We start from the raw sequence: 24,475 nt of genomic DNA on the forward strand, positions 1-24,475 counted from the left end.
CTAGTTTAGTTACAAAATGGGTTTCAGACGATAGAATAAGACTGTATTTCAAATAGGAAGAATAAAACTACTTTGTTGTTTTAGTAAAGGCAGGTGTTGTTGTTGATTTTGTATAATGAATTAAAATGACAGGGCTTTCAGGTTGGTGTGGTCCTATTTCTAAAATTGCTAGTGTATAGCAAAAGAAATTTAGCTATGCTTTTCTTGGCTTCTAAGTTAGATTGCACTTTACACCTTTGAGTAAACAAAGAATTTTTGAATTTTTTATTTTCCACTGTGGTGAGTCTGTTTGTCTGTCTTCCTATTTTTTTAGGCAGTATCTGTATAGCCCTAGCTGGTCTACAGGTTAGCATGGAACTCAGATAGAGTTTCCCAGTCCTGGTATTAAAAGTTTGTGCCACCAAATCCAACTTCATTTTCCTTTATGGTGATTGATTATAATCTCATTTTCTACAACAGCCTCTTTTTATACACAATTGTTGTTTGCCTGTAATAACAGCTACTCAAGAGATAGAGGTAAATGGACCAGTTGAGCCTAGGCTTTTCAGGTCAGCCTGGGCAACACAATAGGATCCCTTTCAAAAGTAAAAAGAAAATACTTAAGCTGATGTCAAAAAATAGCAGATTTAGAGCTCAGAAACTGGTAGTTTCATTTAAGAGAAGAAAATGGGTTAATCCTGTGTTTCTTTAGTTACTTGGAGCTTTGAGCATCACTTAAAAAAGCATTGAGCCAGATCAGTTTCTATGAGTTCAAGACTAGCCCATTCTACATAACAGAGTTCTAGTCCAGCCATGGCTACATAGTAAGACTCCTTTTTTTTTTTTTAAGTTATTATATAAAGGGCTGGAATGGTGACCCAGCATTTAAGAGCACTTGCCACTTTGCCACTCTTGCAAAAGGATCCAGATATGGTTGCTAACACCCATGTTGATTGACTCACTCCAGATCATTCTAACTCTAGTTCCAGCAGATCTTTGTGCTCTCTTCTGACTTGAACTCTGTAGGTGCCTACTCTCATGCACATACTCTACACATAATTAAAAGTAAACTATTTTTTTTAAAGGCCAGGTGGTGGCTGGTGCTCACAGAAGAAACAAGGCTGAATTTGAGGCCAGCCTAACTATGGAGTGAGACCTTGGTCTCAAAAACAAATACCATTAGAACAATTAGGTTGGGTAGGTTTCAACTTACTACACAGATAGGAACTCTATGACAGTGGTGAATTTAGCACTCATGCTTGTGGTTGTGTTGCAGTGGAGGGACAAAAGGAAGCAGTTTACTCTTCAAAAGGAATTGTATCCTGTTATAATCTATCTGCTTCTCAGAAATACAGTGAGTAGGATAGATGAAAGGAAAAATGATGAGATGAAATCGCCAAAGAAATGTCGTTTTTAGTGCTGTGATAAAGGACTTTGAACATCCTAAAATGTTAAGTTTTACAGCGTTGAAGACAATCACAGAGTTAGAATGGGATTACATGGAAAAATAGAACATTTAAAGAGTATTGACATATTAGTAAAGTGAATCAGCATGGATAAGACTAGAAAATGTATGAGTTGCTTCAAGTGCCTGAGAAAATGTAATATAGAAAGCAGCTCTCCTACTGTAAGATATTCTTAGTTTCTAAAGCAACTTAATATATATACTGAATAAAAGGCAGAACATGATGCAGTGTGTATAGTACAGGTCCATTCATAGAATCAAAGTTTGCTCATTACAAAGGGTTTTTGAAAGGTATATCCTAAGCTGCTTTAAACAGGAAAATCTAAGGGTGATGACAGTCAACTGGAAGAATTTAATTGGACTTTATTGCTTTGTTTTTATCTGTTTTGGTCTATTCCCAGTGTTATATGCACATGGAAGAAGCTTTTTGATCAACTTGCCAATCATACTTTGTGACATTAAGTTACTAGAGACATGAAATCTAGTTCTTTCTCTCTAAAATATCTCTATGGAATTGTTAAAATTAGTGATAGAGGCTGGGAGTGGAGCTCAGAGTCAGAGAATGTATTTCCGTATCAGCACCAAAAAATTTAAACCTTAGTGTTAGTGATTAAAAAGTGGTAACATTATTAGTAGTTACATATCTATGAAATTCATTTATTCCAGTGCTGGTTTTGGCCTCTAGTACTTTCAAGTTCATTTGTAGAGTGGGCATTGAAGTAGGCCAAGAAGTAGATACAGTCTGCATTTGCAGGCCCTGTGCCCAAAGCAAACATGAAGGAAAGTGAGGGAGCTTATCCTAAGTATGGAGGAGGTGCCAGTTTTCTCATACCCACTGAAACTGTCCTGCAGATGAAAAAAATTGATTATAATAGCATTCTATAAATGGTAACAGCTTTCAGTTTATAAATTGGGAAACTGTTCTTTGTAGTGCAATAAGTAGACTCAAGCTATTTTGACTTATGATTCTAATATTTTTATCTTTTATCTAAAAATGTATACTAGTTTCACCTGAGGACTGTGATAGTACTGAAGCAGAGTTATGGTGTCAAATAACCATAGAAATAGTATTTATCTGGGGTTGAAAAGATGGCTCAGTCAGTGGCTAAGATCGCTGACAGCTCTTTCAGAGAACCCAGGTTTCAGTAACAGCACCCATTGGGCAGCTTATAACCATCTGTAACTCTAGTTCTACAGAATCCATTTCTGTCTTCTGTCTACTTCAGTTACCAAGCATGCAAATGGTATGCATGTATACATTCAGGGAAAACATACATACACACAAAATGAAAATAAATAAATTTTAAAAATAAAACACCATACAATAAAATTTCATTTGCCATTTTCACTAACAAGATATTTGTATGTGCAGGGTGTGTTTGTGTGTGTGTAAATTCCAGAGGACAACTCTCAGGTATTCTCCCTCAGATGCCCCCCCTTTTGTTTGTTGTTTGTTTTGGATTTTGAGACAGGGTTTCTCTGTCTTGGATGTCTTGGAACTCACTCTGTAGCTTTGTAGACCGGGCTGGCATCAAACTCACAGAGATCTGCCTGCCTCTGCTTCCCAAGTGCTGGGATTAACAGTAAGCACTACCACTGCCCAGCAGGACTTTGTGGATATGTATATGGGAGAGCAGGTACCCTTGGTAGCCAGAAGCATCAGATCTCTAGAGCTAGAGTAAGCCACCCCACATGGGTGCTAGAAACTGAAATTGAGCCTTCATACTTGCAAGACAGGCGCTTTACTCCCTAGCCTGTTTGATTGTTGAGATAGGATCTCACTATGTAACCTTGGCTGTCTTGAAACTTGCTATATAGACCAGGCTGTCCAGGTAGATTATTAAAATCCACCTGTCTTTGCTTTATCTTTTCTGGTAGATTTTGCTATAAACAGTTTTCCTTGAAGTAATATGCTTTTCTAAAGTGCTTTATCATCCCTCTAGGATGGATAGATAAGCATTTTGTTTTCTTTTTTTAAAGTAATTTATTTAACCTTTTATATGCATTGGTGTGAAGGTGTCAGATCACCTGAAACCAGAACAGTTTTAAACTGCCATGTGGATGCTGAGATTTGAACCTCAGTTCTCGGAAAGAGCAGTCAGTGCTCTTAACCACTGAGCCATCTCTCTAGCCCAATCAGGAAGGTTCTTTTTACCACTAAAAGCCAAGAAAACTTCTTAATAGCTAGATCATTGTTCACTTTTCATATGAAATAAACTGAATGCACTTGGTCTTTAAGTCTTTTTTTTTTTTTTTTTTTTTTTGGTTTTTCGAGGCAGGGTTTCTCTGTATTGTTTTGGAGGCTGGAACTCGATCTGGCCTCAAACTCACAGAGATCCTTCTGCCTCTGCCTCCCAAGTACTAGGATTAAAGGTGTGCACCACCAACGCCCGGCTTGGTCTTTAAGTTTTAAAATGGAACTTTAAAGCAAGATGTGAGGTCAGGATGACCACATAAGCATTTCCTGGAAGAACTCAATGAAGAGCACAGCTAGTATGGAAATAAGCACATGCAGCATGTGCAGAATGCCAGCTACTGGTGAAATCTAGGAGGATCACTTGATCCCCCAGGAATTGGAACTGATCATGGGCAGGCAACACAGGGAGGGAAACTGTCTGGCAAAATGTATATTCACAGCCAGTCGGTGTTGGCACATGCCTTTAATCCCAGCACTTGGGATACAGAGGTGGATTTCTGTGAGTTCGAGTCCAGTCAGGGGGAGTTCTGGGGACCACCAGGGCTACACAGAGAAAACATGTCTGGGGGCATTGGTATCTACAAACACAGCCTTGACACACCAGCCCAGATCCTAGAAAGCCTATTAGGCCACTAAATCTATTTCAGAAATGCATTGAAATAACTATTCTTAAGCAAGGTAGCTACATGATGATGGTGCTTACTGCCAAGCCTAGCACATGATAGAAGTTGTCCTCTGACCTCCACATGCATGCACAAGTAAATAAATATGATTGAAGGGGGAGAAAAAGAATGGTAGTAGGAGCTAGAGGTTTATGTCAAAGTAGCACTGGCAGTTATGAGGATCTGGGAAATAGACATTTGAATCTAAACTGCTCTTTAGCCTTCTTTTCCTGCCCAGCTTCTCCTCCCATCCTGATATACAGTGTGGTTAGGCCTCTGACACGTGTGAACCTTCCCATTCTGCTATAGCACAGTAAGAGTATATGAACAAATTTTGAACTTCACCCTAGCTCCAGGACCTCTAGACAATGTAGAAGGTGTCATTGAAGTGTCAATAGGACTCAGGGCTGTTTTCTTTGTAGAGAATATCAAGAAGGTAGTTGTGCCTATAATCCCAGCACTGGGAAAGTTGAAGCAGGATTTGAATGAAACAGGCAAAGCTGATTGAGAAGGAGAAATCTGGGAGTGATATCTAGAGGGTGATACCTGATGGACAGAAAAGAATGTTGCAGCTGGGGAAAAAGCCTATTCCCTGACACTGTACCTTGTACAGAGGCAAGAGGATAAAGTGTTCTGACCTTAAGTTGCACCTGGGTACCTTGATCTGATCACATTGGAACTACTAAAAGATTACTGCTTATACAGAACCAGAAGTGGGTATGTACTGTGTATGGTTGATGGGAAGCGCCATATTTTATCTCAATTGCCAGTAATGTATTTCTGAAGGTGTTGATAGAAATACTTGCTGGTAGGGTGGGGTTATGTGAGTATGGACATGTGTCAAGCAGGCAGGTGACTCTAGAAGAGCTGGAGAATATCATAAGCTGCTGCCATTCCTCCCCAGAGACTGGGCTCTTGATGGGATCTCATAGAAAAAAGAAATCTGTGACCCTAAGGCGAATGGTGTGGGGCCACTGTAAGGACAGATATGGGCCATGGTACATAGGCATTAGTTAGTTTAAGCGTTCCCTTCCACTGGCGCCTCCTGAAGTCAGCTACCAAGAGCCCTCTGGGGGCTGGCCCTTGGTTCTCCGGTTGCAGTGTTGGAGGGAAGGAGCTGAGGCCAGCGCCGGCCAACCTCCCCGGCTGCGCTTCCTCCAATCATAAGGAGGCGAGCGGCTGCCAAACACACCCCCTCCGGGTGCTGCAGCAGAACGGCCAGGCCCTCTGCCTGGCTGGCTCACTCGAGCTGAGCTCCCCCTCCTGCCATCTTCCGTTGCAAAGCATTTCTGGGAGCTGCATGTGGGTGACGCAGCAGCATTGTTCGCAGGCACAGGAAGCCGTGGCTGAGCTGAAGGGCTTTAGAAGGAGCTCAGAGTGGTGCACGCTGCTCTGAGTAGCCTGAAGGGTTACAGCTGGACTGCCCTGCCTCACATGTTCTGGGAGATTTCAGGATTTTCAAGTAAAGCAGGATTTTCCTAGAAGCAGAAAAGCTAACTCCTTCCGCACAACTTCCAACACTGAAAACAAAACAAAGGCGCTGGGGAAACTTCACCCAAGAGCCTCTGCAGCTCCAGAGCAACAAGAAACGCAAGGTCAGGCGGTCGGTTGGCAAGCCCTTTCTGGTTTGGGGTGTGTTTAACTGTAGAGACTTTTTCTCTTGGAAGAGGCAGAACTGCCCGCTGGGCGAGTCCAGGACAATGCTTGTGTTACTTGTGCTTCTTAAGCCGTTGTTAACACTTTTTCTCTAGCTGGTAAGATGTGCTTTGGAACTGAATTGCTTGGTTTGGGGGGATGCTTACTCCTTGACCAAAAGTCCTTAGTTTCCTTTCTCTTCCTGTGTTCTCTGGGGTGTGGGCCTGTGTTTGAATGTTTTCCTAAATGCCTGGAACCTAGATAGGCAGCAGCAGCCTTTCCGTACTCCACCCACCCCCACCCCCACCCCGCTCCTTGATCCTAAATCCCCACTGGCAAGGGGTGGTGGCTTTTTTTATGGTTTCTCATAGGGCCTCTGCTAGAATCTTTTTTTTTTTTTTTTTTTTTTAATGAAAGCGTTGCGGACTCGGCCCCAGCAAATTTAAACTGGGAAGGAAATCTGCATTTCCCTCCACACCCACACATACCCCAGTAATTGAGTGGTGTGTATGTTAACTGCCCCCACCCAGTGGAACCCACAGTTTGTCTCTACCCTTTCCTATGCTCCCCACAAAAGTCTTGCAAGTAGAAGAATTAGGCTGTTCCCGTGAACTTAAGTTCCTTTTCTACTCTCTTAATCACAGGTTTTTCTGTGTAGTCTGCTTTGCTGAAAGTGGAAAGTCCCTGTTTGTGGACAGCTCAGTTCTCTCCCGCAGAGGAAATGGGCAGAGTCCTACTCCTCCCCTATGCAAAGTGGGGGAAGGGAGCCAGGCACTCCTCAGTGCACATTTTGAATGGACTTGAATTTTTCACCCTAGGGAGATTATGAGCTGGGACCAGAACCTTGCCCCACGTGGTACCACACCCTGCCTCTCACCCCCACACAGTATGGCGCTAACATGAGGCTCTAGAATAGGGTGTCATAGCAACTTGAAGTAAATACAACGTCTGAAAATGAGATGGGGGAAGGTGTAAGGCATCTGGAGATTTGGCAAAAGGAGATCTTAATAGAGGAACCTTTCAGAATGTAAACAGGTTTTATGAGTCCTATTTCTGGAATTTGGAGCATGGTCTTTAGGGTAAGGATGAAAACAAAAGTTCTGATTATGAAAGTGCTTGTTAAAGATGACCCAAGTATGCTGTTCCTTCTAGGTCAAAGTTTAGTTTTTGCTGAAACAGTCTGTGTGTGTACTTAAGGCAAGGGTAACCTAGATTTCCATTCGTATGCTGTAGCATTTCTTTATAGTTCATGCCATCAAAAGGGGGATTTATTTTACTAGGGGACTTGGGATTCAGAGTTTCCTTCAAAGACAAAATGATTTGTCTCAATATAAAGTTAATCTTTGTGATTCACTTAAGTGGCATTTTCTTCCTAAGCCATCCAAACTTTTATTAAAGTCATAAGAACTGTTGATCTGAAACTGTTCCTTTCCCCTTAATAAATGCAAAGCAGATTCTGTGTGTCTGTGTCTGTAATCAGACTTAGAACAAGTCTGTGTCTGGGTATATAGTGGTAGAGCATTAGCCTAGAATATGCATGTGTGAGATTATGTGTTCAATCCCCAATACTGCCCCCTCTTCTGTTGAACCAGGACATTAAGGTTATGTTGTCTTGCTAAATCAATATTAGCAACTCATTTTGATGCTCCTTTCCCCACATCTACAAAGCAACATCTTCAAAACAACAAAACCCTGATAGGTCTACATGGTGGTGCAGGCCTTTCTTTGATCCTAGCATAAAGAAAATAAAAGACAAAACTGTTACAAATTGCTGCTATAGAAAAGTGTAGGAGTAATGTAAAGTTTTACTGTCCTATATAGAGAACTGCTTGACAAGTAACACCATAGTACCTAGTTGCTTTCAGTGTATTAAAAATATAAAAATATAGTCTTGAGCAAGGAAGTCTATCTTTGGTGGTTTTGAGATAAGCCCTCACTGTGTAGCAAGACTGATCTGGAACTTGCTATATGGGTCTGCTTCCTGAGTCCTGGGATTAATTGCATGCGGCAGTATACCCAAGCCAAGGTTAAAGTCTTGATAGCAGCAGTCCAAGGTTTCTCTTTTATGGTTGTTGACTTGATTTGCAATAAGCCTGTATGAAGGGGAAATGCAGCCAACTTGTTCTTCTTGTCTGTGGTGCTGAAGTGGGCATGGGTAAGGCTAGATCTAAATAAAAATGTTGTTTTCACCATACTCAGCCTTTCATTCTTCTCTTTGACCCTTAGATTTTGCTGGAGGAACTTGCTAGTAGTGATCCCAAGTTAGCCCTCACTGGAGTCCCTATAGTGCAGTGGCCAAAAAGGGATAAGGTAAGAGCCTCTGCTTGATCATTACCATCCGTTCTGGAAAGAAAAGACAGCTAGAGGTAGATAGGGTTCAGTGCCTTGATAGAGTTGGGCAAGATGGCATAGAGGCTGGTGGATCTCTGTGATTTTGAGGCCAGCCTGGACTACATTGTGACTTTAGGCCAGCTAGAGCTACATAGTGAGACCCTGTGTCACAAAAACAACAAAACCCTGGTAGGCCTGCATGGTGATAAAGGCCTTTCTTTGATCCCAGCACTCAGAAAACAGAGGGGAAAAGATTCTGTAAGTTCCAGGTCTTTCTCAATAAATGAGTAAGTAAATAAAATACTGATAATCAGTCATTACTTGGTTCTGTTCTGACTCATACAGTTCAGGGTATTTGGCCCTCTCCAGGTTCAGAGGCTTTGATAGCCTCCTATTCTTCTGACCCAGAAACTCAGCTAAATATGACTTAAAGCTAATTTAAGTCAGTATATATGTATCTAAGACTAGAAGGTTATTGGTTTTTTTTTTTTTCCCCCAAAACTTTTTTTTTCCTGTGTAGCTTTGGAGCCTGTCCTGGAACTTGCTTTGTAGACCAAGCTTGCTTTGAACTCACAGAGATCTACCTGCCTCTGCCTCCCCAAATGCTGTGCCACCAATGCCAGGCAGACTGAAAGGTTTTTTTCTTATGGTGAGACCATGATCCCAAGATTTACCACCACCATCCTCCCCCTTTTGAAATGGGGTCTCACAAAGTATGCAGAGCTTACCTTGAACTCACGGCCTGTCTCTACCTCCTATGTTCTGAGATCAGGTAGATTACCATTACACCAAGTTAAGATTAAAGAGAATTTCCATCAGCTAATAAACTGTCAATGATCTTTTTTATTGTTTTCATGCCCTTGTAGCTTACATCCTGTATATCTTTTACCTTACTGTCTGTGACAGAGTTGGTATATTCTGTCTGTGAGCCAAATTAGGCTCTTCAGTATTTCCTAGCTGGCAGTTGCAAAGACTTAACATTTCAGAGGTGTTTAAGCAGAGCACTAACATTTTTGGGTTGAATAATGTCTTTAAAGAGACCTCTCCCTCTTCCTCAGTGTAGGAGTCCCACGTGGCTGTGAGGGACTGCCTCAAAACAAGTCAGTCATTTTCTGGCTGTTGATTATTTTGTGTTATAAAATTGTTAAGAAATGATGAGAAATTAAAGAAATAGAAAATATGGTTCTTATCCTTGGAAAGGTCCCTAGCAAGGTAAATAAACACAGGTGTTAAAATTATAAACATTGGCCTTTATTCCACACTTAAATGTTATTAGATGCAGTATAACAAATTGTGTGTTGCCATTTGGAATGATAAATTAATAAGACTAGTTTCACCTTCCAGGACTTGGCCAACCTGTTAAAGAACTATGGAGAGTTCGGACCTTTTGGTGGTTTCAGTACAAGGCACTTAACCCCTACAGCTTTAGGGAGGGGCAAGTCTTACAGCTCTCTACATTGAAAGGGGTATGTGTTTGGACAGGGGTTGACAGATGTTTCTATCAACTTTGAGATTCTGTAGATTGATATAGCAGTCACAATGTCATAGCTCTATACCTTTTGGAAATAGCCATAGATAATAAATAATAAATGAATATGGCTGTATTCCAATAAAAGTTTATTAAAAATAGGCAGTGGAGCCGGGCGGTGGTGGTGCTCGCCTTTAGTCCCAGCACTCAGGAGGCAGAGACAGGCAGACAAATATGTGAGTTCAAGACCTGGTCTACAAGAGCTAGTTCCAGACAGCCTTCAAAGCCACAGAGAAACCCTGTCTCACCACCACCACCACCACCCCCACAAAAAAAAAAAAGACAGTGGGCAGATTTGCCTACAGACAAGGCTTTGCCAAGTCCTAGGTCAGGTACATTGCCATGTAATATTATGCCCAGATATGGTTGACCTCACTGCTTTCTTTTTCCAGCTTAAGTTCCCTACCAGGCCAAAGGTAAGGGTTCCTACCATTCCCATCACAAAGCCTCACACCATGAAGCCAGCTCCGCGCTTAACACCTGTGAGGCCTGCTGCTGCCTCCCCCATTGTGTCTGGAGCCAGGCGGAGAAGAGTGCGCTGCAGGAAATGCAAAGCATGCGTTCAAGGAGAATGTGGGGTCTGCCACTATTGCAGGGACATGAAGAAGTTTGGTGGGCCTGGACGCATGAAGCAATCCTGTGTCCTCCGACAGTGCTTAGCAGTAAGTGATCTTCCGGGTAAAAGACTTTTTGGAAGTGGTATTCATGCCAGAGAGACTATGTAATATTCATTCTGTGTAAGTCAGAGAGACTCAGCTGAGATGAAGTTCCTCTCTCCCTGAATTCAGAAGGAAGGTATCTAGTAGTGAAAGTAATCTAATGTTCAAACAGAGCCACTAGCATTTGAAAAGTAGTTCACTGTTTTCTGTTCCCTCCTTAGTAAGAAAGGCTATATGAGACCAAAGGCAAGCCAACAAAAAATGAATTAATTGCCTCTGATGGTTTCTTCTTACTACCTTGTCTTTGTGCATCCCAGGTGAACTATGTCTCCCATCTTCATTTAAAGGGAACATGAAATTAAAAGGTTCTAAATCTGGTCTCCTGATCTTTGTCCTCTTGTAGCCCAGACTGCCTCATTCAGTTACGTGTTCCCTCTGTGGAGAAGTGGATCAGAATGAAGAGACACAAGACTTTGAAAAGAAACTCATGGAATGCTGCATTTGCAATGAGATAGTTCATCCAGGCTGCCTCCAGGTAAAGAGATGCTTAAGACCCTTGACAGAAGGGTAGAGCACCTGTCAGTAGAGGCTGTTTCTACTGTGGACTTCCAGCTCCCTGGTTATAGGGGTGAGCCATTTAACATTAGCTCATTGTTCATATGTCTACTTTGATTCAGGCTGTGTGATAATTCTTGAGGACAGAAAAATATACAAAATAGACCTGTTCACATTCCAGTGAACAGTGAGACCTCTGGGTAATATGTTTTAAGTCTCCAGGCCATTGTCATAAAACTTAAACACTTGTTTGCTTCAAGCTCCCAGACATCTCTGCTGTGTCCCTTATATCTCGGGATATGAGCTCCTATTGTGTCTCATTGTGGCTGAGATTTAGAACTCCACCTCAAAGATGGAGTTATGTGATCTACCTTAAATTTTACATTCCCAGAATGCCCCCAAGTGATTCTGATACATAGCCAAAGACGAGAAGGCGTGTTTTTACATGTTTGTTTGTTTGTTTTCTTCCTTAAATCTCTATGACAAGCCTGTGATGTTGGATCTGTCAAATTTAGGTCTCAGGTATATGAGTGACTGGCGTGGTGAGACACACCTTTAGTCCCAGTTACTCTGAGGTGAGAAAATGGCTTTAGCCTATAAGTTTAACATAATAAGACCCCCTTCCCAAAGTTGAGTAGGTGGATGAGTGGGTGGGCAGGTGGATATGCATGGGTGCTGGTACTTTGACTTTAATAGAAAGTATCAACAGTTAAGGACTTCAACCTAGTGATTAGAAAACATTATCAGTGATGGCAATCTGCACAATTTCAGAAAAATTAAAAATGTGAAAAACAGCTGGTTGGTGGTGGCTCACACCCTGAACACAGTACTCAGGAGCTAGAGGCAGGTGAATCTCTGTGAGTTTCAGGACAGTCAGGGTTACACAGAGAAACTCTGTCTCAAAAAACAAATATGTGCCTTTAATCCCAGCACTCGGGAGGCAGAGGCAGGCGGATCTCTGTGAGTTCGAGACCAGCCTGGACTACCAAGTGAGTTCCAGGACAGCCTCCAAAGCCACAGAGAAACCCTGTCTCAAAAAACCAAAAAAAAAAAAAATATGTGTGCTGGAATTGATAAAAGCTAGATGTAAGTGGCACTATCCCTATATTTGGTAGTTTCAGGCAGAAGTATTCTAAGTTTAAGGCCCTACCTCAAGAGGGCACGGGAGGAAAAAAGAACAGAATTGGTAAAGTGGTCCCTCCCTGTGGCAAATTGTTATAGTGTTTAATGAATACCAAGCACCTTTCTGAGCATCTTTTTGTTTTGAGACATTCTCCTTGTATAGTTCTATTTCATCAGAACTACTTTGTAGTTAGGCTGACCTTTAATTTACTGAGATCATCCTGCCTCTGCCTCTCAAGTGCTGAAATTACAGGCAAATGCTGCCATATCCAGCCATGAACACTTTGAATTTAGTTCTTACCACAAGCCAGGGTTTGTGTTACTATATCTCAAGCAATTGAGTGGATGCATTGTTACATGTATCTACATTTTACAGTGGAGCACTCTGAGTCACAGAAACTAAACCATTGATCTTGAATCTCAGTAGTTATTAGTTTGTCCAAATAGGAAGGTAGGGTCTGGTGCCATTAACACGAGATGTTTAGGGGAGGAAACTCTAGGGAGCCTAGAATCAAAGTAGATGAAATTAGTCAGTTTACCAGTGAGAGAGAGAGAGAGCGTGCGTGCGTGCACTCGTTTACCAGTGACTGAGAGAGAGAGAGAGAGAGAGAGAGAGAGAGAGAGAGAGAGAGAGAGAGAGAGAGAGAGAGAGAGAGAGAGTACTCTTCTAGTTTCTTCCTACCTGTGTTAGTGTGTAATATAGAAGGCAGAGGAGACTAACTATTTTTTAACATCCCTATCTGCCTGTAGATGGATGGAGAGGGGTTACTTAACGAGGAATTGCCAAATTGCTGGGAGTGTCCAAAGTGTTACCAGGAAGACAGCTCGGAGAAAGCCCAGGTAAAGAAAATGTTCAGTCTGGTAGGTTGCTGTGCACTGGACTTTACAATAATATTCACGGGCTTTCTCTGACCCAAGGTTTTGTTTTGTTTGGGGTTTGGGAGTTTTAGTTTTTGTTTGGTTTTTTGTTTTTGTTTTGTTTTGCTTTTAGTTTTTTAAGTTTTTGCTTTTTTTGTAGTACTAAATACTGTTCCACTTGGGATTCCTGGTGTCATTTTTATTCTGTAGGGTACTAGAAAGACAGGAACCATCATCCATGAGCTATTGAGTTGGAGAATTAGATATGCAACTTTGTCATGAGGAATGTAGCTAGTGGGAGAGACAGGCTTAGCCTGTGGTGCTGTTGCATATTGGATTTATACACTAGAGTGTCCAGTTAAGCAAGTTTACAGTTTTTTGGTCATCTTTCCCTTTGTCCTTAGCTGTGGCATGCACCCAAATGTGCAATTCAGAAGCAACTCCAAAGCCCCAGAGAGAGTGGGGACCAGCTTCATGACCTTAGCCCTGGGTATCAAAGGTTGTGCCCTAATGATCACCAGTAACATCAGCAAGCCAAAAGGACTCTGATTATTCATGTTAGCAAGACTGGACCTGCTGAGGGCACAGACAGCAGGAGATGATGGCTGCCTCCTGTCAGTTCTTCAAGGATCCTGCATAGGCATGAGGAAGAAGCATGAAGGAAATTTCTTCCTCTTGGTGTCTGGGGCAGCTGAAATTTTAGTCAAGGTGTTTTTTTTTTTTGTTTTGTTTTTGTTTTTTTTGGGTTTTTTTTTGGGTATTTTGAGACAAATATATTTGCTGACCTGAAATTCAACTATGAAGATCAGGCTGACTTGGAACTCAGATCCAACTGCTTCTGCCTCCCCAATGCTGAGATTAAAGTTGTATGCACCATGTCAGGCTAGTTGAAATATTTTTGAGAATGAGGTTTTGTGGAACTGACTTAAGTTCTCATTCCATGTTCTTGAACATGTAGCTTTTGAATTTGTTTTCACTGGTGCAGTAGAGGGTAGCAAATACTGTTTCTATTGCATTTTAATATCCTATGAAAGCTAGCTCCAGAACAAAGATGATCATTTCCTCCCTATCGAGGAAGAATGTCAAAAGCAAAAGAAATACAGACCAGGACTGTTGCTGGTGACAGAATGTTTCCTTATGGAAAATCTAATTTATGAATAGAGTGTTTAGTTGACTGAATTTTGTCACAGCATAGCAAAGGTGATCACAGGAAAGCATAGGCATCTGGAAAGTGCAGGTAGTACAGGATGAGACATGGGCTTTGTGGGATTCTTCACTGAATAATAAGCAGATCTCTGAAATGACAGGGTTCCTCATGGAGAGTTGAATTGAGATGCTGTAGAGTCGACAGTGGAGAGGCAGTGAAGTCTGGTACTCTCTGCCCCTGCTTCTTTTTTTGTTTGTTTGGTTTTGGGATTTTTGTTGTTGTTTTGTTTATTCTTATTTTATACATTGGTATTTTGCCTGCATGTGTGTGAGGGTGTCAGATCTTGGAGTTACAGACAGTTGTTAGCTCCCATGAGGTTGCTGGGAATTGAACCCGGGTCCTCTGGAAGAGTTGTCAGTGCTCTTAGCCTCTGAGCCATCTTTCCAGCCCTCCTGCCCCTGCTTCTTTGTCCATGGTTAGATGAACTGTTTATCTCTCATCAACATGGATGCATCACTTGCTTGTGAAAGAACTAAATTAGAGACATAAATAAAAATGGCCAAGTTACACAAAGGATGAGTTGTAATGCTAAAATAGTATTTTTACCCAAGACATACCCAAAATTTGAGGTGCAATTAATATGGTAGGGTGCAGAATCAAGAAGCCTTGTGTTCTAGATTTTATTTCTCTGTACTTGACACAAACCTTTTCTTGAAGATTGGTTTCCCAAGTGACCATATACGGATTTTGTGTTCTGAAATCAGCATTCTATGTCCTGGGTATGAGTTCAGTTACTGATCTTGGCAGTCTGAATCATAGGCTCTGAGGAAATGGCACCCTTAGGCAGCAGCAACCTGGCTTCTCTCAGGTTCTCCTTGTTACTTTAAAAGGTGTAGAAAAAGGAAGCACTGGTGTTTATTTTCTGGGCATTTTGCAGAAGCGGAAAATAGAAGAGAGTGATGAAGAAGCTGTGCAAGCCAAAGTCTTACGGCCCCTGAGGAGCTGCGAAGAGCCCCTCACACCCCCGCCTCACTCACCTACTTCCATGCTGCAGCTCATCCACGACCCGGTTTCTCCCCGGGGTATGGTGACTCGGTCATCCCCTGGGGCTGGCCCCAGTGACCACCACAGTGCCAGCCGTGATGAGCGCTTCAAACGGCGGCAGTTGCTGCGCCTACAAGCCACAGAGCGCACCATGGTACGGGAAAAGGAGAACAATCCCAGCGGCAAAAAGGAGCTGTCTGAAGTTGAGAAAGCCAAGATCCGGGGATCGTACCTCACTGTCACGCTACAGAGGCCCACCAAAGAGCTCCACGGGACCTCCATTGTGCCCAAGCTGCAGGCCATCACAGCTTCCTCTGCCAACCTCCGCCCTAACCCCCGTGTGCTGATGCAGCACTGCCCAGCTCGAAATCCCCAGCGTGGGGATGAGGAGGGGCTGGGGGTAGAGGAGGAGGAAGAGGAGGAAGAAGATGACAGTGCAGAGGAGGGGGGTGCAGCCAGGCTGAATGGCCGGGGAAGTTGGGCTCAGGATGGAGACGAAAGCTGGATGCAGCGGGAGGTCTGGATGTCTGTCTTCCGCTACCTCAGCCGCAAAGAACTTTGTGAATGTATGCGAGTGTGCAAGACATGGTATAAATGGTGAGCAGGGATTCAGGGGGTCAGGAATAGGGGCAGGGGAGTAGGTGGCAGGTCTTTCTGTATGCACCTTGATATCTGTAGGCATGTCAAAGTCTTTTAAGGAGTAAAGGGTCCTAGTCTGTGGGTGCTGTTAAAGATGTATTTCATTGTACCTGCAGATGTTAGAGGAATTTGACCCTTTGTCTCCTCTCCCTGCTTTGTTTCACTGTCTCTCTGCTAGGGAAAAGCAAACTGATTTAAGGAATGGATTTGTATGGTTTGTTCTAAAATGTAGGGTCTCGGGTTGTAAGCCTGTCGTCCCTCCCTTAACTTACTGTATGCTGCTTGAGACTGTGACAAGCTAGGTAATGGCCCAGTGCTCTTGGCAGGATTGTGCCAGGAAGAATGGGTGAACTTTCTAAAATGAACTTGAAAGTGCTCCAATTTTTCCAGTTCTAGTACACTTTGGTCTCCCCCTCTGTGTTCAGCTTGCAGTTTGAATTATCCCCCAAAACTGATTTATTCTTTTCTTCAACTGAAAAGCAGAGCCCACTTCTGAAGCTGAGACTTAATAATCCTTCCTAGTGGGCCATTCCTCCTCCAGTTGGGCAGACACTTAGTAGGGACAATCCCTAGAGCTAATGATGAAGGAAATTGCTGTGGGGCCTTGTGAGGTTTTCTATAAGGGTGTATAGTTTTTATTTTGGTCACGCTCTATATTACTGTTTTTCCCAAAATCTGATGTTCTGACCAGCAGTATATATCTGGGAACTTTTTTAGAGTGTAATAGTACACATACGTAATCCCAGTATTTAGGAGACAGGCAAAAAAGAAGGGGTCGGGGAAGAAAGGTAAGCAGATCCCCAAGCCTGCCAAATCAGAGCCTCTGGGATGGGTCTAGCAATGTACTCTGGCATGTTGTGTATTTATTTATTTAAGGACTCCTGCCATCAGTGTCTTAATAACTGCCAATACAAAGCTTATTTCTTGAATTAGAATTAATATGTGATCTACCCAAAATCTCTTAATTTCTTTTTGTCAAGTAACTGGGCCTGCCAGGCTCTACTCCTTGGTTTTCAGGCCAAGACACATAAGGCTCCTGTTAAGTATTATCTCCTTGTGCCCTGCCAGGCAGACGGAGCTCAGGGGCCAATACTATAACATTTAATAGAAGCCTGAATGGTGCGGTGCTATCTGTCGACTGCAGTAGAAAGGCCTCTGTCATTCAGTTTTTGACTGATCTGCCTAGAAGATGTCAAGCTAGCAGGGAAGCAGATGTGGAAGAGAGTCTCTCTTAGCCCGAGACAGTAATAGGCCCAAGGCAAGATGGCATGTAATGATGCTCAGTAGCATCCTTCATCTTCCTCAAGTGCAAGTGACAAGGGAAAGGAGCAAGCCAAGGAGTTCTAGGCAGTAAGAAATCAAGAAATTTAAAAATTACAAAAACTATATGGAAACAAAGTATTTTTTAAAATTGTTTAAATGTTCCTGTACACCTTTCAACAGAAGCCACACTGTTTTAGTATAAAGGAAAGGAAAAGCATGCTATTGTGTGGACTAGCCAAACCATTTCCTAGTTAACCTAGATTTGCAAAATGTCTAGTTTTTGTAAAGAATAAGGCAGTTTTTGCCTGACTCTGAGGCACAAAATGACAGTGATCCTTGGTTTTTTACAGGAGAAGTTAAAGGAATGGCCTTCAGGTATTCTGACTTTACCAGAAGCCTTCTAGCAGAGTGCCTTAAGTGTGCCTTTGACAGGAATATCATTAGTTAAATTCTCTTCCCTCTTACAGGTGCTGTGATAAACGACTCTGGACAAAAATTGACTTGAGTAGGTGTAAGGCCATCGTACCCCAAGCCCTTAGTGGCATCATCAAGCGTCAGCCAGTCAGCCTCGACCTTAGTTGGACTAACATCTCCAAAAAGCAGCTGACGTGGTTGGTCAATAGGCTGCCAGGTGGGTGAGCACCAGACCTAGAGGACCAGCACTGCTTAGAACTGATACAGAGGAGTATAAGACAGTAGTCATGTACCGTATCTGTCTTTCTGAATAATAAGAGGTCTCCTTACCTAGGGCACTGTGACTGCCGTTCTCTAAGGCATTGCTGGATTGGTGACTGCACTAGACACAGAATGATTGGGTTGCTACTGCTGGCCCTGCACATTTTCTGAGCATAGAAGAAGAAATTTGAGTCAGATATTTGGTTCCATCAGTCCCCTATTAGCCCTTCAGCATCTTGAAGTTCCAGAAGAATAAGCCACACGGCATCTGTTGCTCTAATTTAGCAGTTGGGTCTTTATTTTCCTTCTTTTAGTGTATATGAAAGTGGGTAAGTGTACCTTGTCGCACCCCAGAGCTTACATATGATTTGGCTAGTCTTGATATACAGTTTATAGAGATCCTATCTCTCTTCAATGCTGTGATTACTAGCAAGCTGCCATGTCTGCCTGGCATTTTTGTGGTTTCTGGGAATATGAGTTCTGGTCTTGTTTTAATTGCTTAGCTATTTCCCTTACTGCACCCCACCCAGCAATTGTTTTTTGTTTGTTTTGTTTTGAGATGGTCTCACTTTGTGTCCTTAAACTATTCAGAACTCAGACATCAGCCTGCCTGTGCCTTCTAAGTGCTGGGATTAACACACCCAGCTCTAGCAGTTGGTTATTTTGTTTTGGGTTGATTTATTTGTTTGTTTGTTTATTTTGCTTGTTTGATTTGTTTTTTTCCCTTTCAAGACAGGGTTTCTCTTTGTAGTCCTGGCTGTTCTGGAACTCACTCTGTAGACCAGGCTGGCCTTGGACTCAGATCCACCTGCCTCTGATCCCAAGTTCTGGGTTTAAAGCTGGATTTCCAGCAGCTGATTTTTTTGTTTGTGGGTTTTGTTTGTTTGTTTGTTTCGAGACAGGGTATCTCTGTAGCTTTAGAGCCTGTTCTGGAAGCTCTGTAGACCAACAGTTGATTTTAACCAAAGTAAAAGTTATAATTTGGTGCCGGGTGGTGGTGGTGCACGCCTTTAATCCCAGCACTCGGGAGGCAGAGGCAGGCGGATCTCTGTGAGTTCGAGTCCAGGCTGGACCGACAGCCTCCAAAACAATACAGAGAAACCCTGTCTTGTAAAAAAAAAACTTGGAGGTCTAGACACCATGACAATCTTTAGACTTGGTTACTAGATTAGAACATAGTCCTCTCCCATTACACTGGAGATCTATTCCTTTTTCCCAGAACAGCTGGTAACTGAAGGCTTTCTATATGCTGAGTATGTTGTATATCTGTTTCCATTTGTTGCAGGACTAAAAGACCTCCTTCTAGCAGGCTGTTCCTGGTCTGCAGTCTCTGCCCTCAGCACATCTAGCTGCCCCCTTCTCAGGACACTTGATCTTCGGTGGGCAGTAGGAATTAAAGACCCTCAGATTCGGGACTTACTGACTCCACCCACAGATAAACCAGGTATGATCTGGGCCTGCCTGACGATCTGTGTCTGCCATTTTGGACAGACCTTGACACTTAAAGTCTCAGAATTAAACTGGAAGAATAGAAGAGTACACGGCTAAAATATAGAGGCTATGTACAAGCAGATAACTCCCACAAACAGGAGACAGTCCATTCTATGAATTTAGTTTGGGCCCAGAGAGCATAAGCCTGAGAAAGTCTTGCTCAGTCAGTGTAGGACATTGAAAGCTCTTTGCACACTGGATGGTATACAGATTCACAGGACTGTGAGGAAGGAAGGCTCATTCCACACATCACCTTGAAGTGAGCATACAATCTGACACTGAGAAGACAGAAAACTAACCTTGTTTTCTAGAAATATTGTTCACTTCCCATGGAAGGATAAAGTGTGACCGTTTTGCTTCTTAATCATATCAAGGGGGTTCTAGCAAGCATATATCACATAACTGCTGCCACCTTGGGACTTTGATGGAGAATTAAAAGTTGGGATCTAAGCTTTTTAGTTTTTTCCAGACAGGATTTCACTATGTAGCTCTGGCTATCCTGGAACTTGCTATGTAAACCAGGCTGGCCTTGAACTCATAGAGATCACCTGTCTCTGCCTAGGATTATAAAAGCATTCTCCACCACCGCCCAGCATAAACTCGTTTCTTGCGTGTGCAGGTCAGGACAATCGAAGCAAGCTCCGGAACATGACAGACTTCCGGCTGGCAGGACTTGACATCACAGATGCCACTCTCCGACTCATCATTCGCCACATGCCCCTTTTGTCTCGACTCGACCTCAGTCACTGCAGCCACCTTACAGATCAGTCCTCCAACCTACTCACTGCTGTCGGGTCTTCCACTCGATACTCTCTCACAGAGCTCAATATGGCAGGTATGTTGCTGTCTTTATATTTGGGATATTGTGATATCCCCGCTTTCTGAACTAAACCGTGTCTACTTATTGATTCACATCTGCATGGGGATAGAGTTGGTTCAATGGTCCCCATCCCCCATGTCAGGGTACTCACAACCACTTGTAACTCTAGCTCCTAGGAACCTGACACCTTCTAGCCTTAGAGCATCTATACACAAGTTGGCATACACACAAAGCAAAGCAAAACTTTTGAAAATTCACAGCTGGGCATGGTGGCACACACCTTTAATCTAATCCTAGTGTTTTAAAAGCAGAGGAAGGTAGGTTTATTGAATTTGAGGTCAGTAAAGTCTACATAGTGAAACCTTGTCTCAAAAAACTAAGTATTAAGCCGGGCGTTGGTGGCGCACGCCTTTAATCCCAGCACTCGGGAGGCAGAGGCAGGCAGATCTCTGTGAGTTCGAGGCCAGCCTGGTCTACAAAGCGAGTTCCAGGACAGCCTCCAAAGCCACAGAGAAACCCTGTCTCGAAAAACCAAAAAAAAAAAAAAAAAAAAACTAAGTATTAAAATTAAAATCTGAGCCAGGTAGTGGTGGTGCATGCCTTTAAACTCTTAGAAGGCAGGCAAATCTCTGAATTTGAGTTCAACCCGGTCTGTAGAGTAAGTTCCAAAACATATCTCAAAACAGAAAACAAGCGAATAATTCCTGACCAGTTATGGTGCCACACACCTTTTTTTAATCCCAGCACTTGGGGGAGCAGATATAGACAGATCTCTATAAATTCAAGGCCAGCCAGAGCTACACAGAGAGACTCTTTCTCAAAACGAAAAGTTTATGTCTGCAGGAGATCAAGAGACTTCTATTTTTTTAACCAAAAGCTCTCTGAGGCAGGTAATAAACTCAGGTACCTGTGTGTGTGGCTGCCATCCAGCGCTAGTCTGGTTAACTAATGGCCCTTGTGCTGCTCACTTGCTTATAGTGCTTGGAGGAAAACAGAGAGCCGCAGTACTTATGGTACCTCTGGTCTCTCAGCATGTGACAAAATGGGCTTTAATTTAGCATTTTGGAGAAAGATATGTGGGTGAACTGAACATCAAAGATGGGCATCTGTGGCTATGTTTGTGATCTTTGTTCTCTTGGTCATGTTGCCCACAGGTTGCAATAAATTGACAGACCAGACCCTGTTCTTCCTAAGACGAATTGCTAATGTCACGTTGATTGACCTTCGAGGATGCAAACAGATCACTAGAAAAGCCTGTGAGCACTTCATCTCAGACTTGTCCATCAACAGCCTCTACTGCCTGTCTGATGAGAAACTGATACAGAAGATTAGCTAAGACATGCTCAGACCGAACTGAACAGGAAAATCTTCCCCTGCCTTCCCACCAAGGAGAGTCTCTCCCTGCGCAGGCTCTGAGGCCAATGACACACTCCCTCTCTGCTCTCTTTTCTCTGAGCCCTTCTCCCACAGGTGGGGCAGAGAGGATGGTGGACACCAAGGTCACTTGCCTGCTCCTCTCCCTCCCAAGGAAAAGAGAGGAGAGGTCGATCAAGGAGAAAGCACAGGCTGTGCTGTCCCAGTGCCTGCTTGCTTGCTCGTCTGCCAGCTGGGAAGCTGGGCTCTCAGTTTTGGGGAATTTGTGCATCTTTCACCTGCACTGGGCCAAGAGCCCTTTTTTTCTCACCCATGGTCCCCCAGCAGTGCCTGGTTCTGAGCAAACTCCAGGGAGGAAGGTGGCCTTGCCTCCCTGGCCAGGTACTTCTCATGGTGTCCGTTGCGTCTCTCCTCCGTTATACTCTCCCGGCTTCTGCAGGAGGGGCTAACAGCCCTAGGAACACCAGACCTGGCAGGTCTCAATGGTGCTGTGAGATGTCTCAGCTTTGCTCCATGTCTGTACTAGCCCTTTTTCTTTTCCCCGAGCTTGATGCTGTCCAACACTCGTGCTCATTCACATAATACAGTCCCCATTCCTGACACCACCCCCTAAATTTTCCACTAGTCTCTGAGTTCCTTATTGCACTTACTGGGGTTATTTAAAAAAGCTCTTCCAAGGAGCTGGAACTGCACCCCCAGAGATGCTCCATTTCATTGCCACCCAGGCATATTCTAAGACAGGCATCATCTCCCCTCCCCACCCCCAATGCCTCCTACCAACTGCCCTTTTCCACGTGTCCTCTTTCCTGCCTGAACAGGGCTTTCCTAGAATGCATGTCCTCAGAAGGAGCAGCCTGTTTCCTCAGGTTGGGGGAATAGACGACTGGTTGAGTCCCTGCCTGCCTCCAGCCCAGGCTTCTCTAGGCTTCTGATTTAGCATAGCCCTCTGAGCCCAGGCCTGTGTAGAGCCTAGCAGCTCACTGACCTGGTACCTTTTAAGGGGAGCCCTGATTGGAAGCCAGTCACCTGCCCTCTTCCTGCAGCCTTGGAAGTGTGTGTGCATGTGCCTCTGTGTGTCTGGCTGAGTGTGCTACACGTGTGTGCAGGGAAGGAGGGGAGCATGATGTCTCCCTCTCCACCACCCTTCTTCAAGCCCCATCAGCTGCCCCCTTTTACTTCGCATTGAACGGCCTGTCCAAAGATCCTCTCTCTAGGGCAGCAGAGAGCTTTTTTGCACTTTAAAAAAAAAAAGAAATGGTCGGAATTATTCTGGGTCAATATTTAGAGTGTGAGGAGATGCTCAGCAGAGGCCTGTGGTCAGAGTTTGTCAGTGATACATGCAAATTTGCACTCTGCTCCCCATCTGTAGGAGATTGATCGCACAGCCTTGCCCCGCCTTCTCTTCCCCCAGCCATACCCCTTTGCCACTCACCACCCCACTTTCCTGTAACCCAGCCTCAGGCTTTCCCAAACTCCATCAGGAGGGGACAGAGCCAGGCACCATGAGTCTGAAGTGTGAACAGCCCAAGGAGAGATGCTAACTGCACCCTTGCCACTGCCAAAGCAATAGAGGCAGAAGCGTCCCCTCTTTGCCACTTAGCCCAACGTTGACCCTGGCATTAACCAGACTTTTTCCAGGAAAACTGGGTCCTGGCAAGGGGTGGCATTGTTTCTTCCAATCTGCTGATTCTCTTTGTCTGCACCTAAAACACAGTAGTCTGCTCCCATGACCCTCTGCCATTCCATTGGTCCTCAGGACCCAGGATTCTGGGCCTGAAATGTTGAGGAAACGCCAGTGACTTATTCCAGAGTGCCTCAGTTAGGGGAACTTCTGTAAAGAACCCTGGGTGTTGAGCAAAAACCTTATTAATATTATTAATGACCTATAATTAGAAGCTTCCTGCCTCTTTTTTTCTTTTTGGTTGCTCCTGTGGAAATACTAAAATTACTAAGTTTGTTTGTTGTCTTTTTATAAAGGGGGAGGTGGAGAGACCCCTTCAGAGCAGGGATTGTGCCGGGAGAGTGCCTCTGACCTTTGGGAGAGTTTATCCACAGAAATTTCTAAGCTGATGGCTTGTCTGGGGTTTTGGTCTTTGCATTTAGGTTTGGAAAAAGCAAGTGTTTTGCCACACAGATTCGTCAGCTGAAAAGGGAACTCAGGATGGCGGCAGATGGACTGATGCCCTTGCTGGGTCTTTCTTTTCTTAGGACTATGAGAGAGAATGGTTTTTAGAGGTAAGGGTTGGTCCTTGCAAAGGAGAGGAGTGTGTCTGGGGGCAAAGAACATGCAAGTCCATTGTCCTGTATCTACTCTTAGCTGTGGTCTTGCCAGAGCCTGGCTTCCTCAGACTGTAGGATCAGACCTCTGCCTTCATCTTTCCACATACTGGGGCAAAAAACCACAAAGGAAAGGAAGATAATTATATATATATAACTATATATATATATAATATAAAATCACTTGGTGATTAAAAAAATAACTGCTCAATAAATAAAACTCCTAAAGTCACTATGTTTAAAAGGTTTGTTTTTTGGGGGGAAAATATTGTAAATATATATTTTTTTGTTGCTTATTTAGAGTCACTCTCCAATGTTGTGCTGAGATTTTTAAATTAAATGTAAGCATTAAGGGAGCAAGTCTGGCCACCAGCTGACACATTGGCATTATTTTGGGTCAGGGAAGGAAGGAAGACTAGTTGGACTTTGTTTTCTAAAAGTTCCCCACTTGGTTTTAGAAAGAGCAAAGATGTCTTTCTTCTGACACTTGGGAATGGGAGATATTTGTGTAATAAAATTTTTAAAAGACAAAAAAAGAAAGAAATAGCCTCCTATGGGAAATATTTTGATTTTATTTCCTTTTTTTGTTTTTGTTTTTAAATAAAAATACTTTAAAAACAAAAACTAACCCCTTTCTCCTTTGGTGTATGCGTATGTCTGAAAGGGTGACTCAGAAGGTCATATGGACAAAGGTATTCAACCAAGACCAGGTAGTGCCGGCCCCATCACTTTGGGCAGAAACAGCTTGGCACTG

The 24,475-nt window shown here is 43.4% G+C and overlaps 1 protein-coding gene across 2 annotated transcripts in view; it reads left to right on the forward strand.

Annotated features, from left to right (window-relative positions):
• The window catches only part of Kdm2a (lysine demethylase 2A), a 74,365-nt gene extending 50,412 nt beyond the window's left edge, over window positions 1-23,953 (forward strand). For both annotated transcript variants that reach the window (XM_040750141.1, XM_040750137.1), the window contains exons 13-21: window positions 8,165-8,248; window positions 10,190-10,459; window positions 10,860-10,991; window positions 12,884-12,973; window positions 15,076-15,779; window positions 17,552-17,715; window positions 19,045-19,203; window positions 19,870-20,085; window positions 21,225-23,953. In XM_040750141.1, coding sequence (XP_040606075.1) covers window positions 8,165-8,248; window positions 10,190-10,459; window positions 10,860-10,991; window positions 12,884-12,973; window positions 15,076-15,779; window positions 17,552-17,715; window positions 19,045-19,203; window positions 19,870-20,085; window positions 21,225-21,406 — 2,001 coding nt within the window. In that variant the 3' untranslated portion in view covers window positions 21,407-23,953. The remainder of the gene's footprint in view (window positions 1-8,164; window positions 8,249-10,189; window positions 10,460-10,859; window positions 10,992-12,883; window positions 12,974-15,075; window positions 15,780-17,551; window positions 17,716-19,044; window positions 19,204-19,869; window positions 20,086-21,224) is intronic.
• Window positions 23,954-24,475: the final 522 nt, after the last annotated feature.

The sequence above is a fragment of the Mesocricetus auratus genome, unplaced genomic scaffold (genome assembly GCF_017639785.1).
Source record: "Mesocricetus auratus isolate SY011 unplaced genomic scaffold, BCM_Maur_2.0 Super-Scaffold_4256, whole genome shotgun sequence".
NCBI classification, from domain to species: Eukaryota; Metazoa; Chordata; class Mammalia; order Rodentia; family Cricetidae; genus Mesocricetus; species Mesocricetus auratus.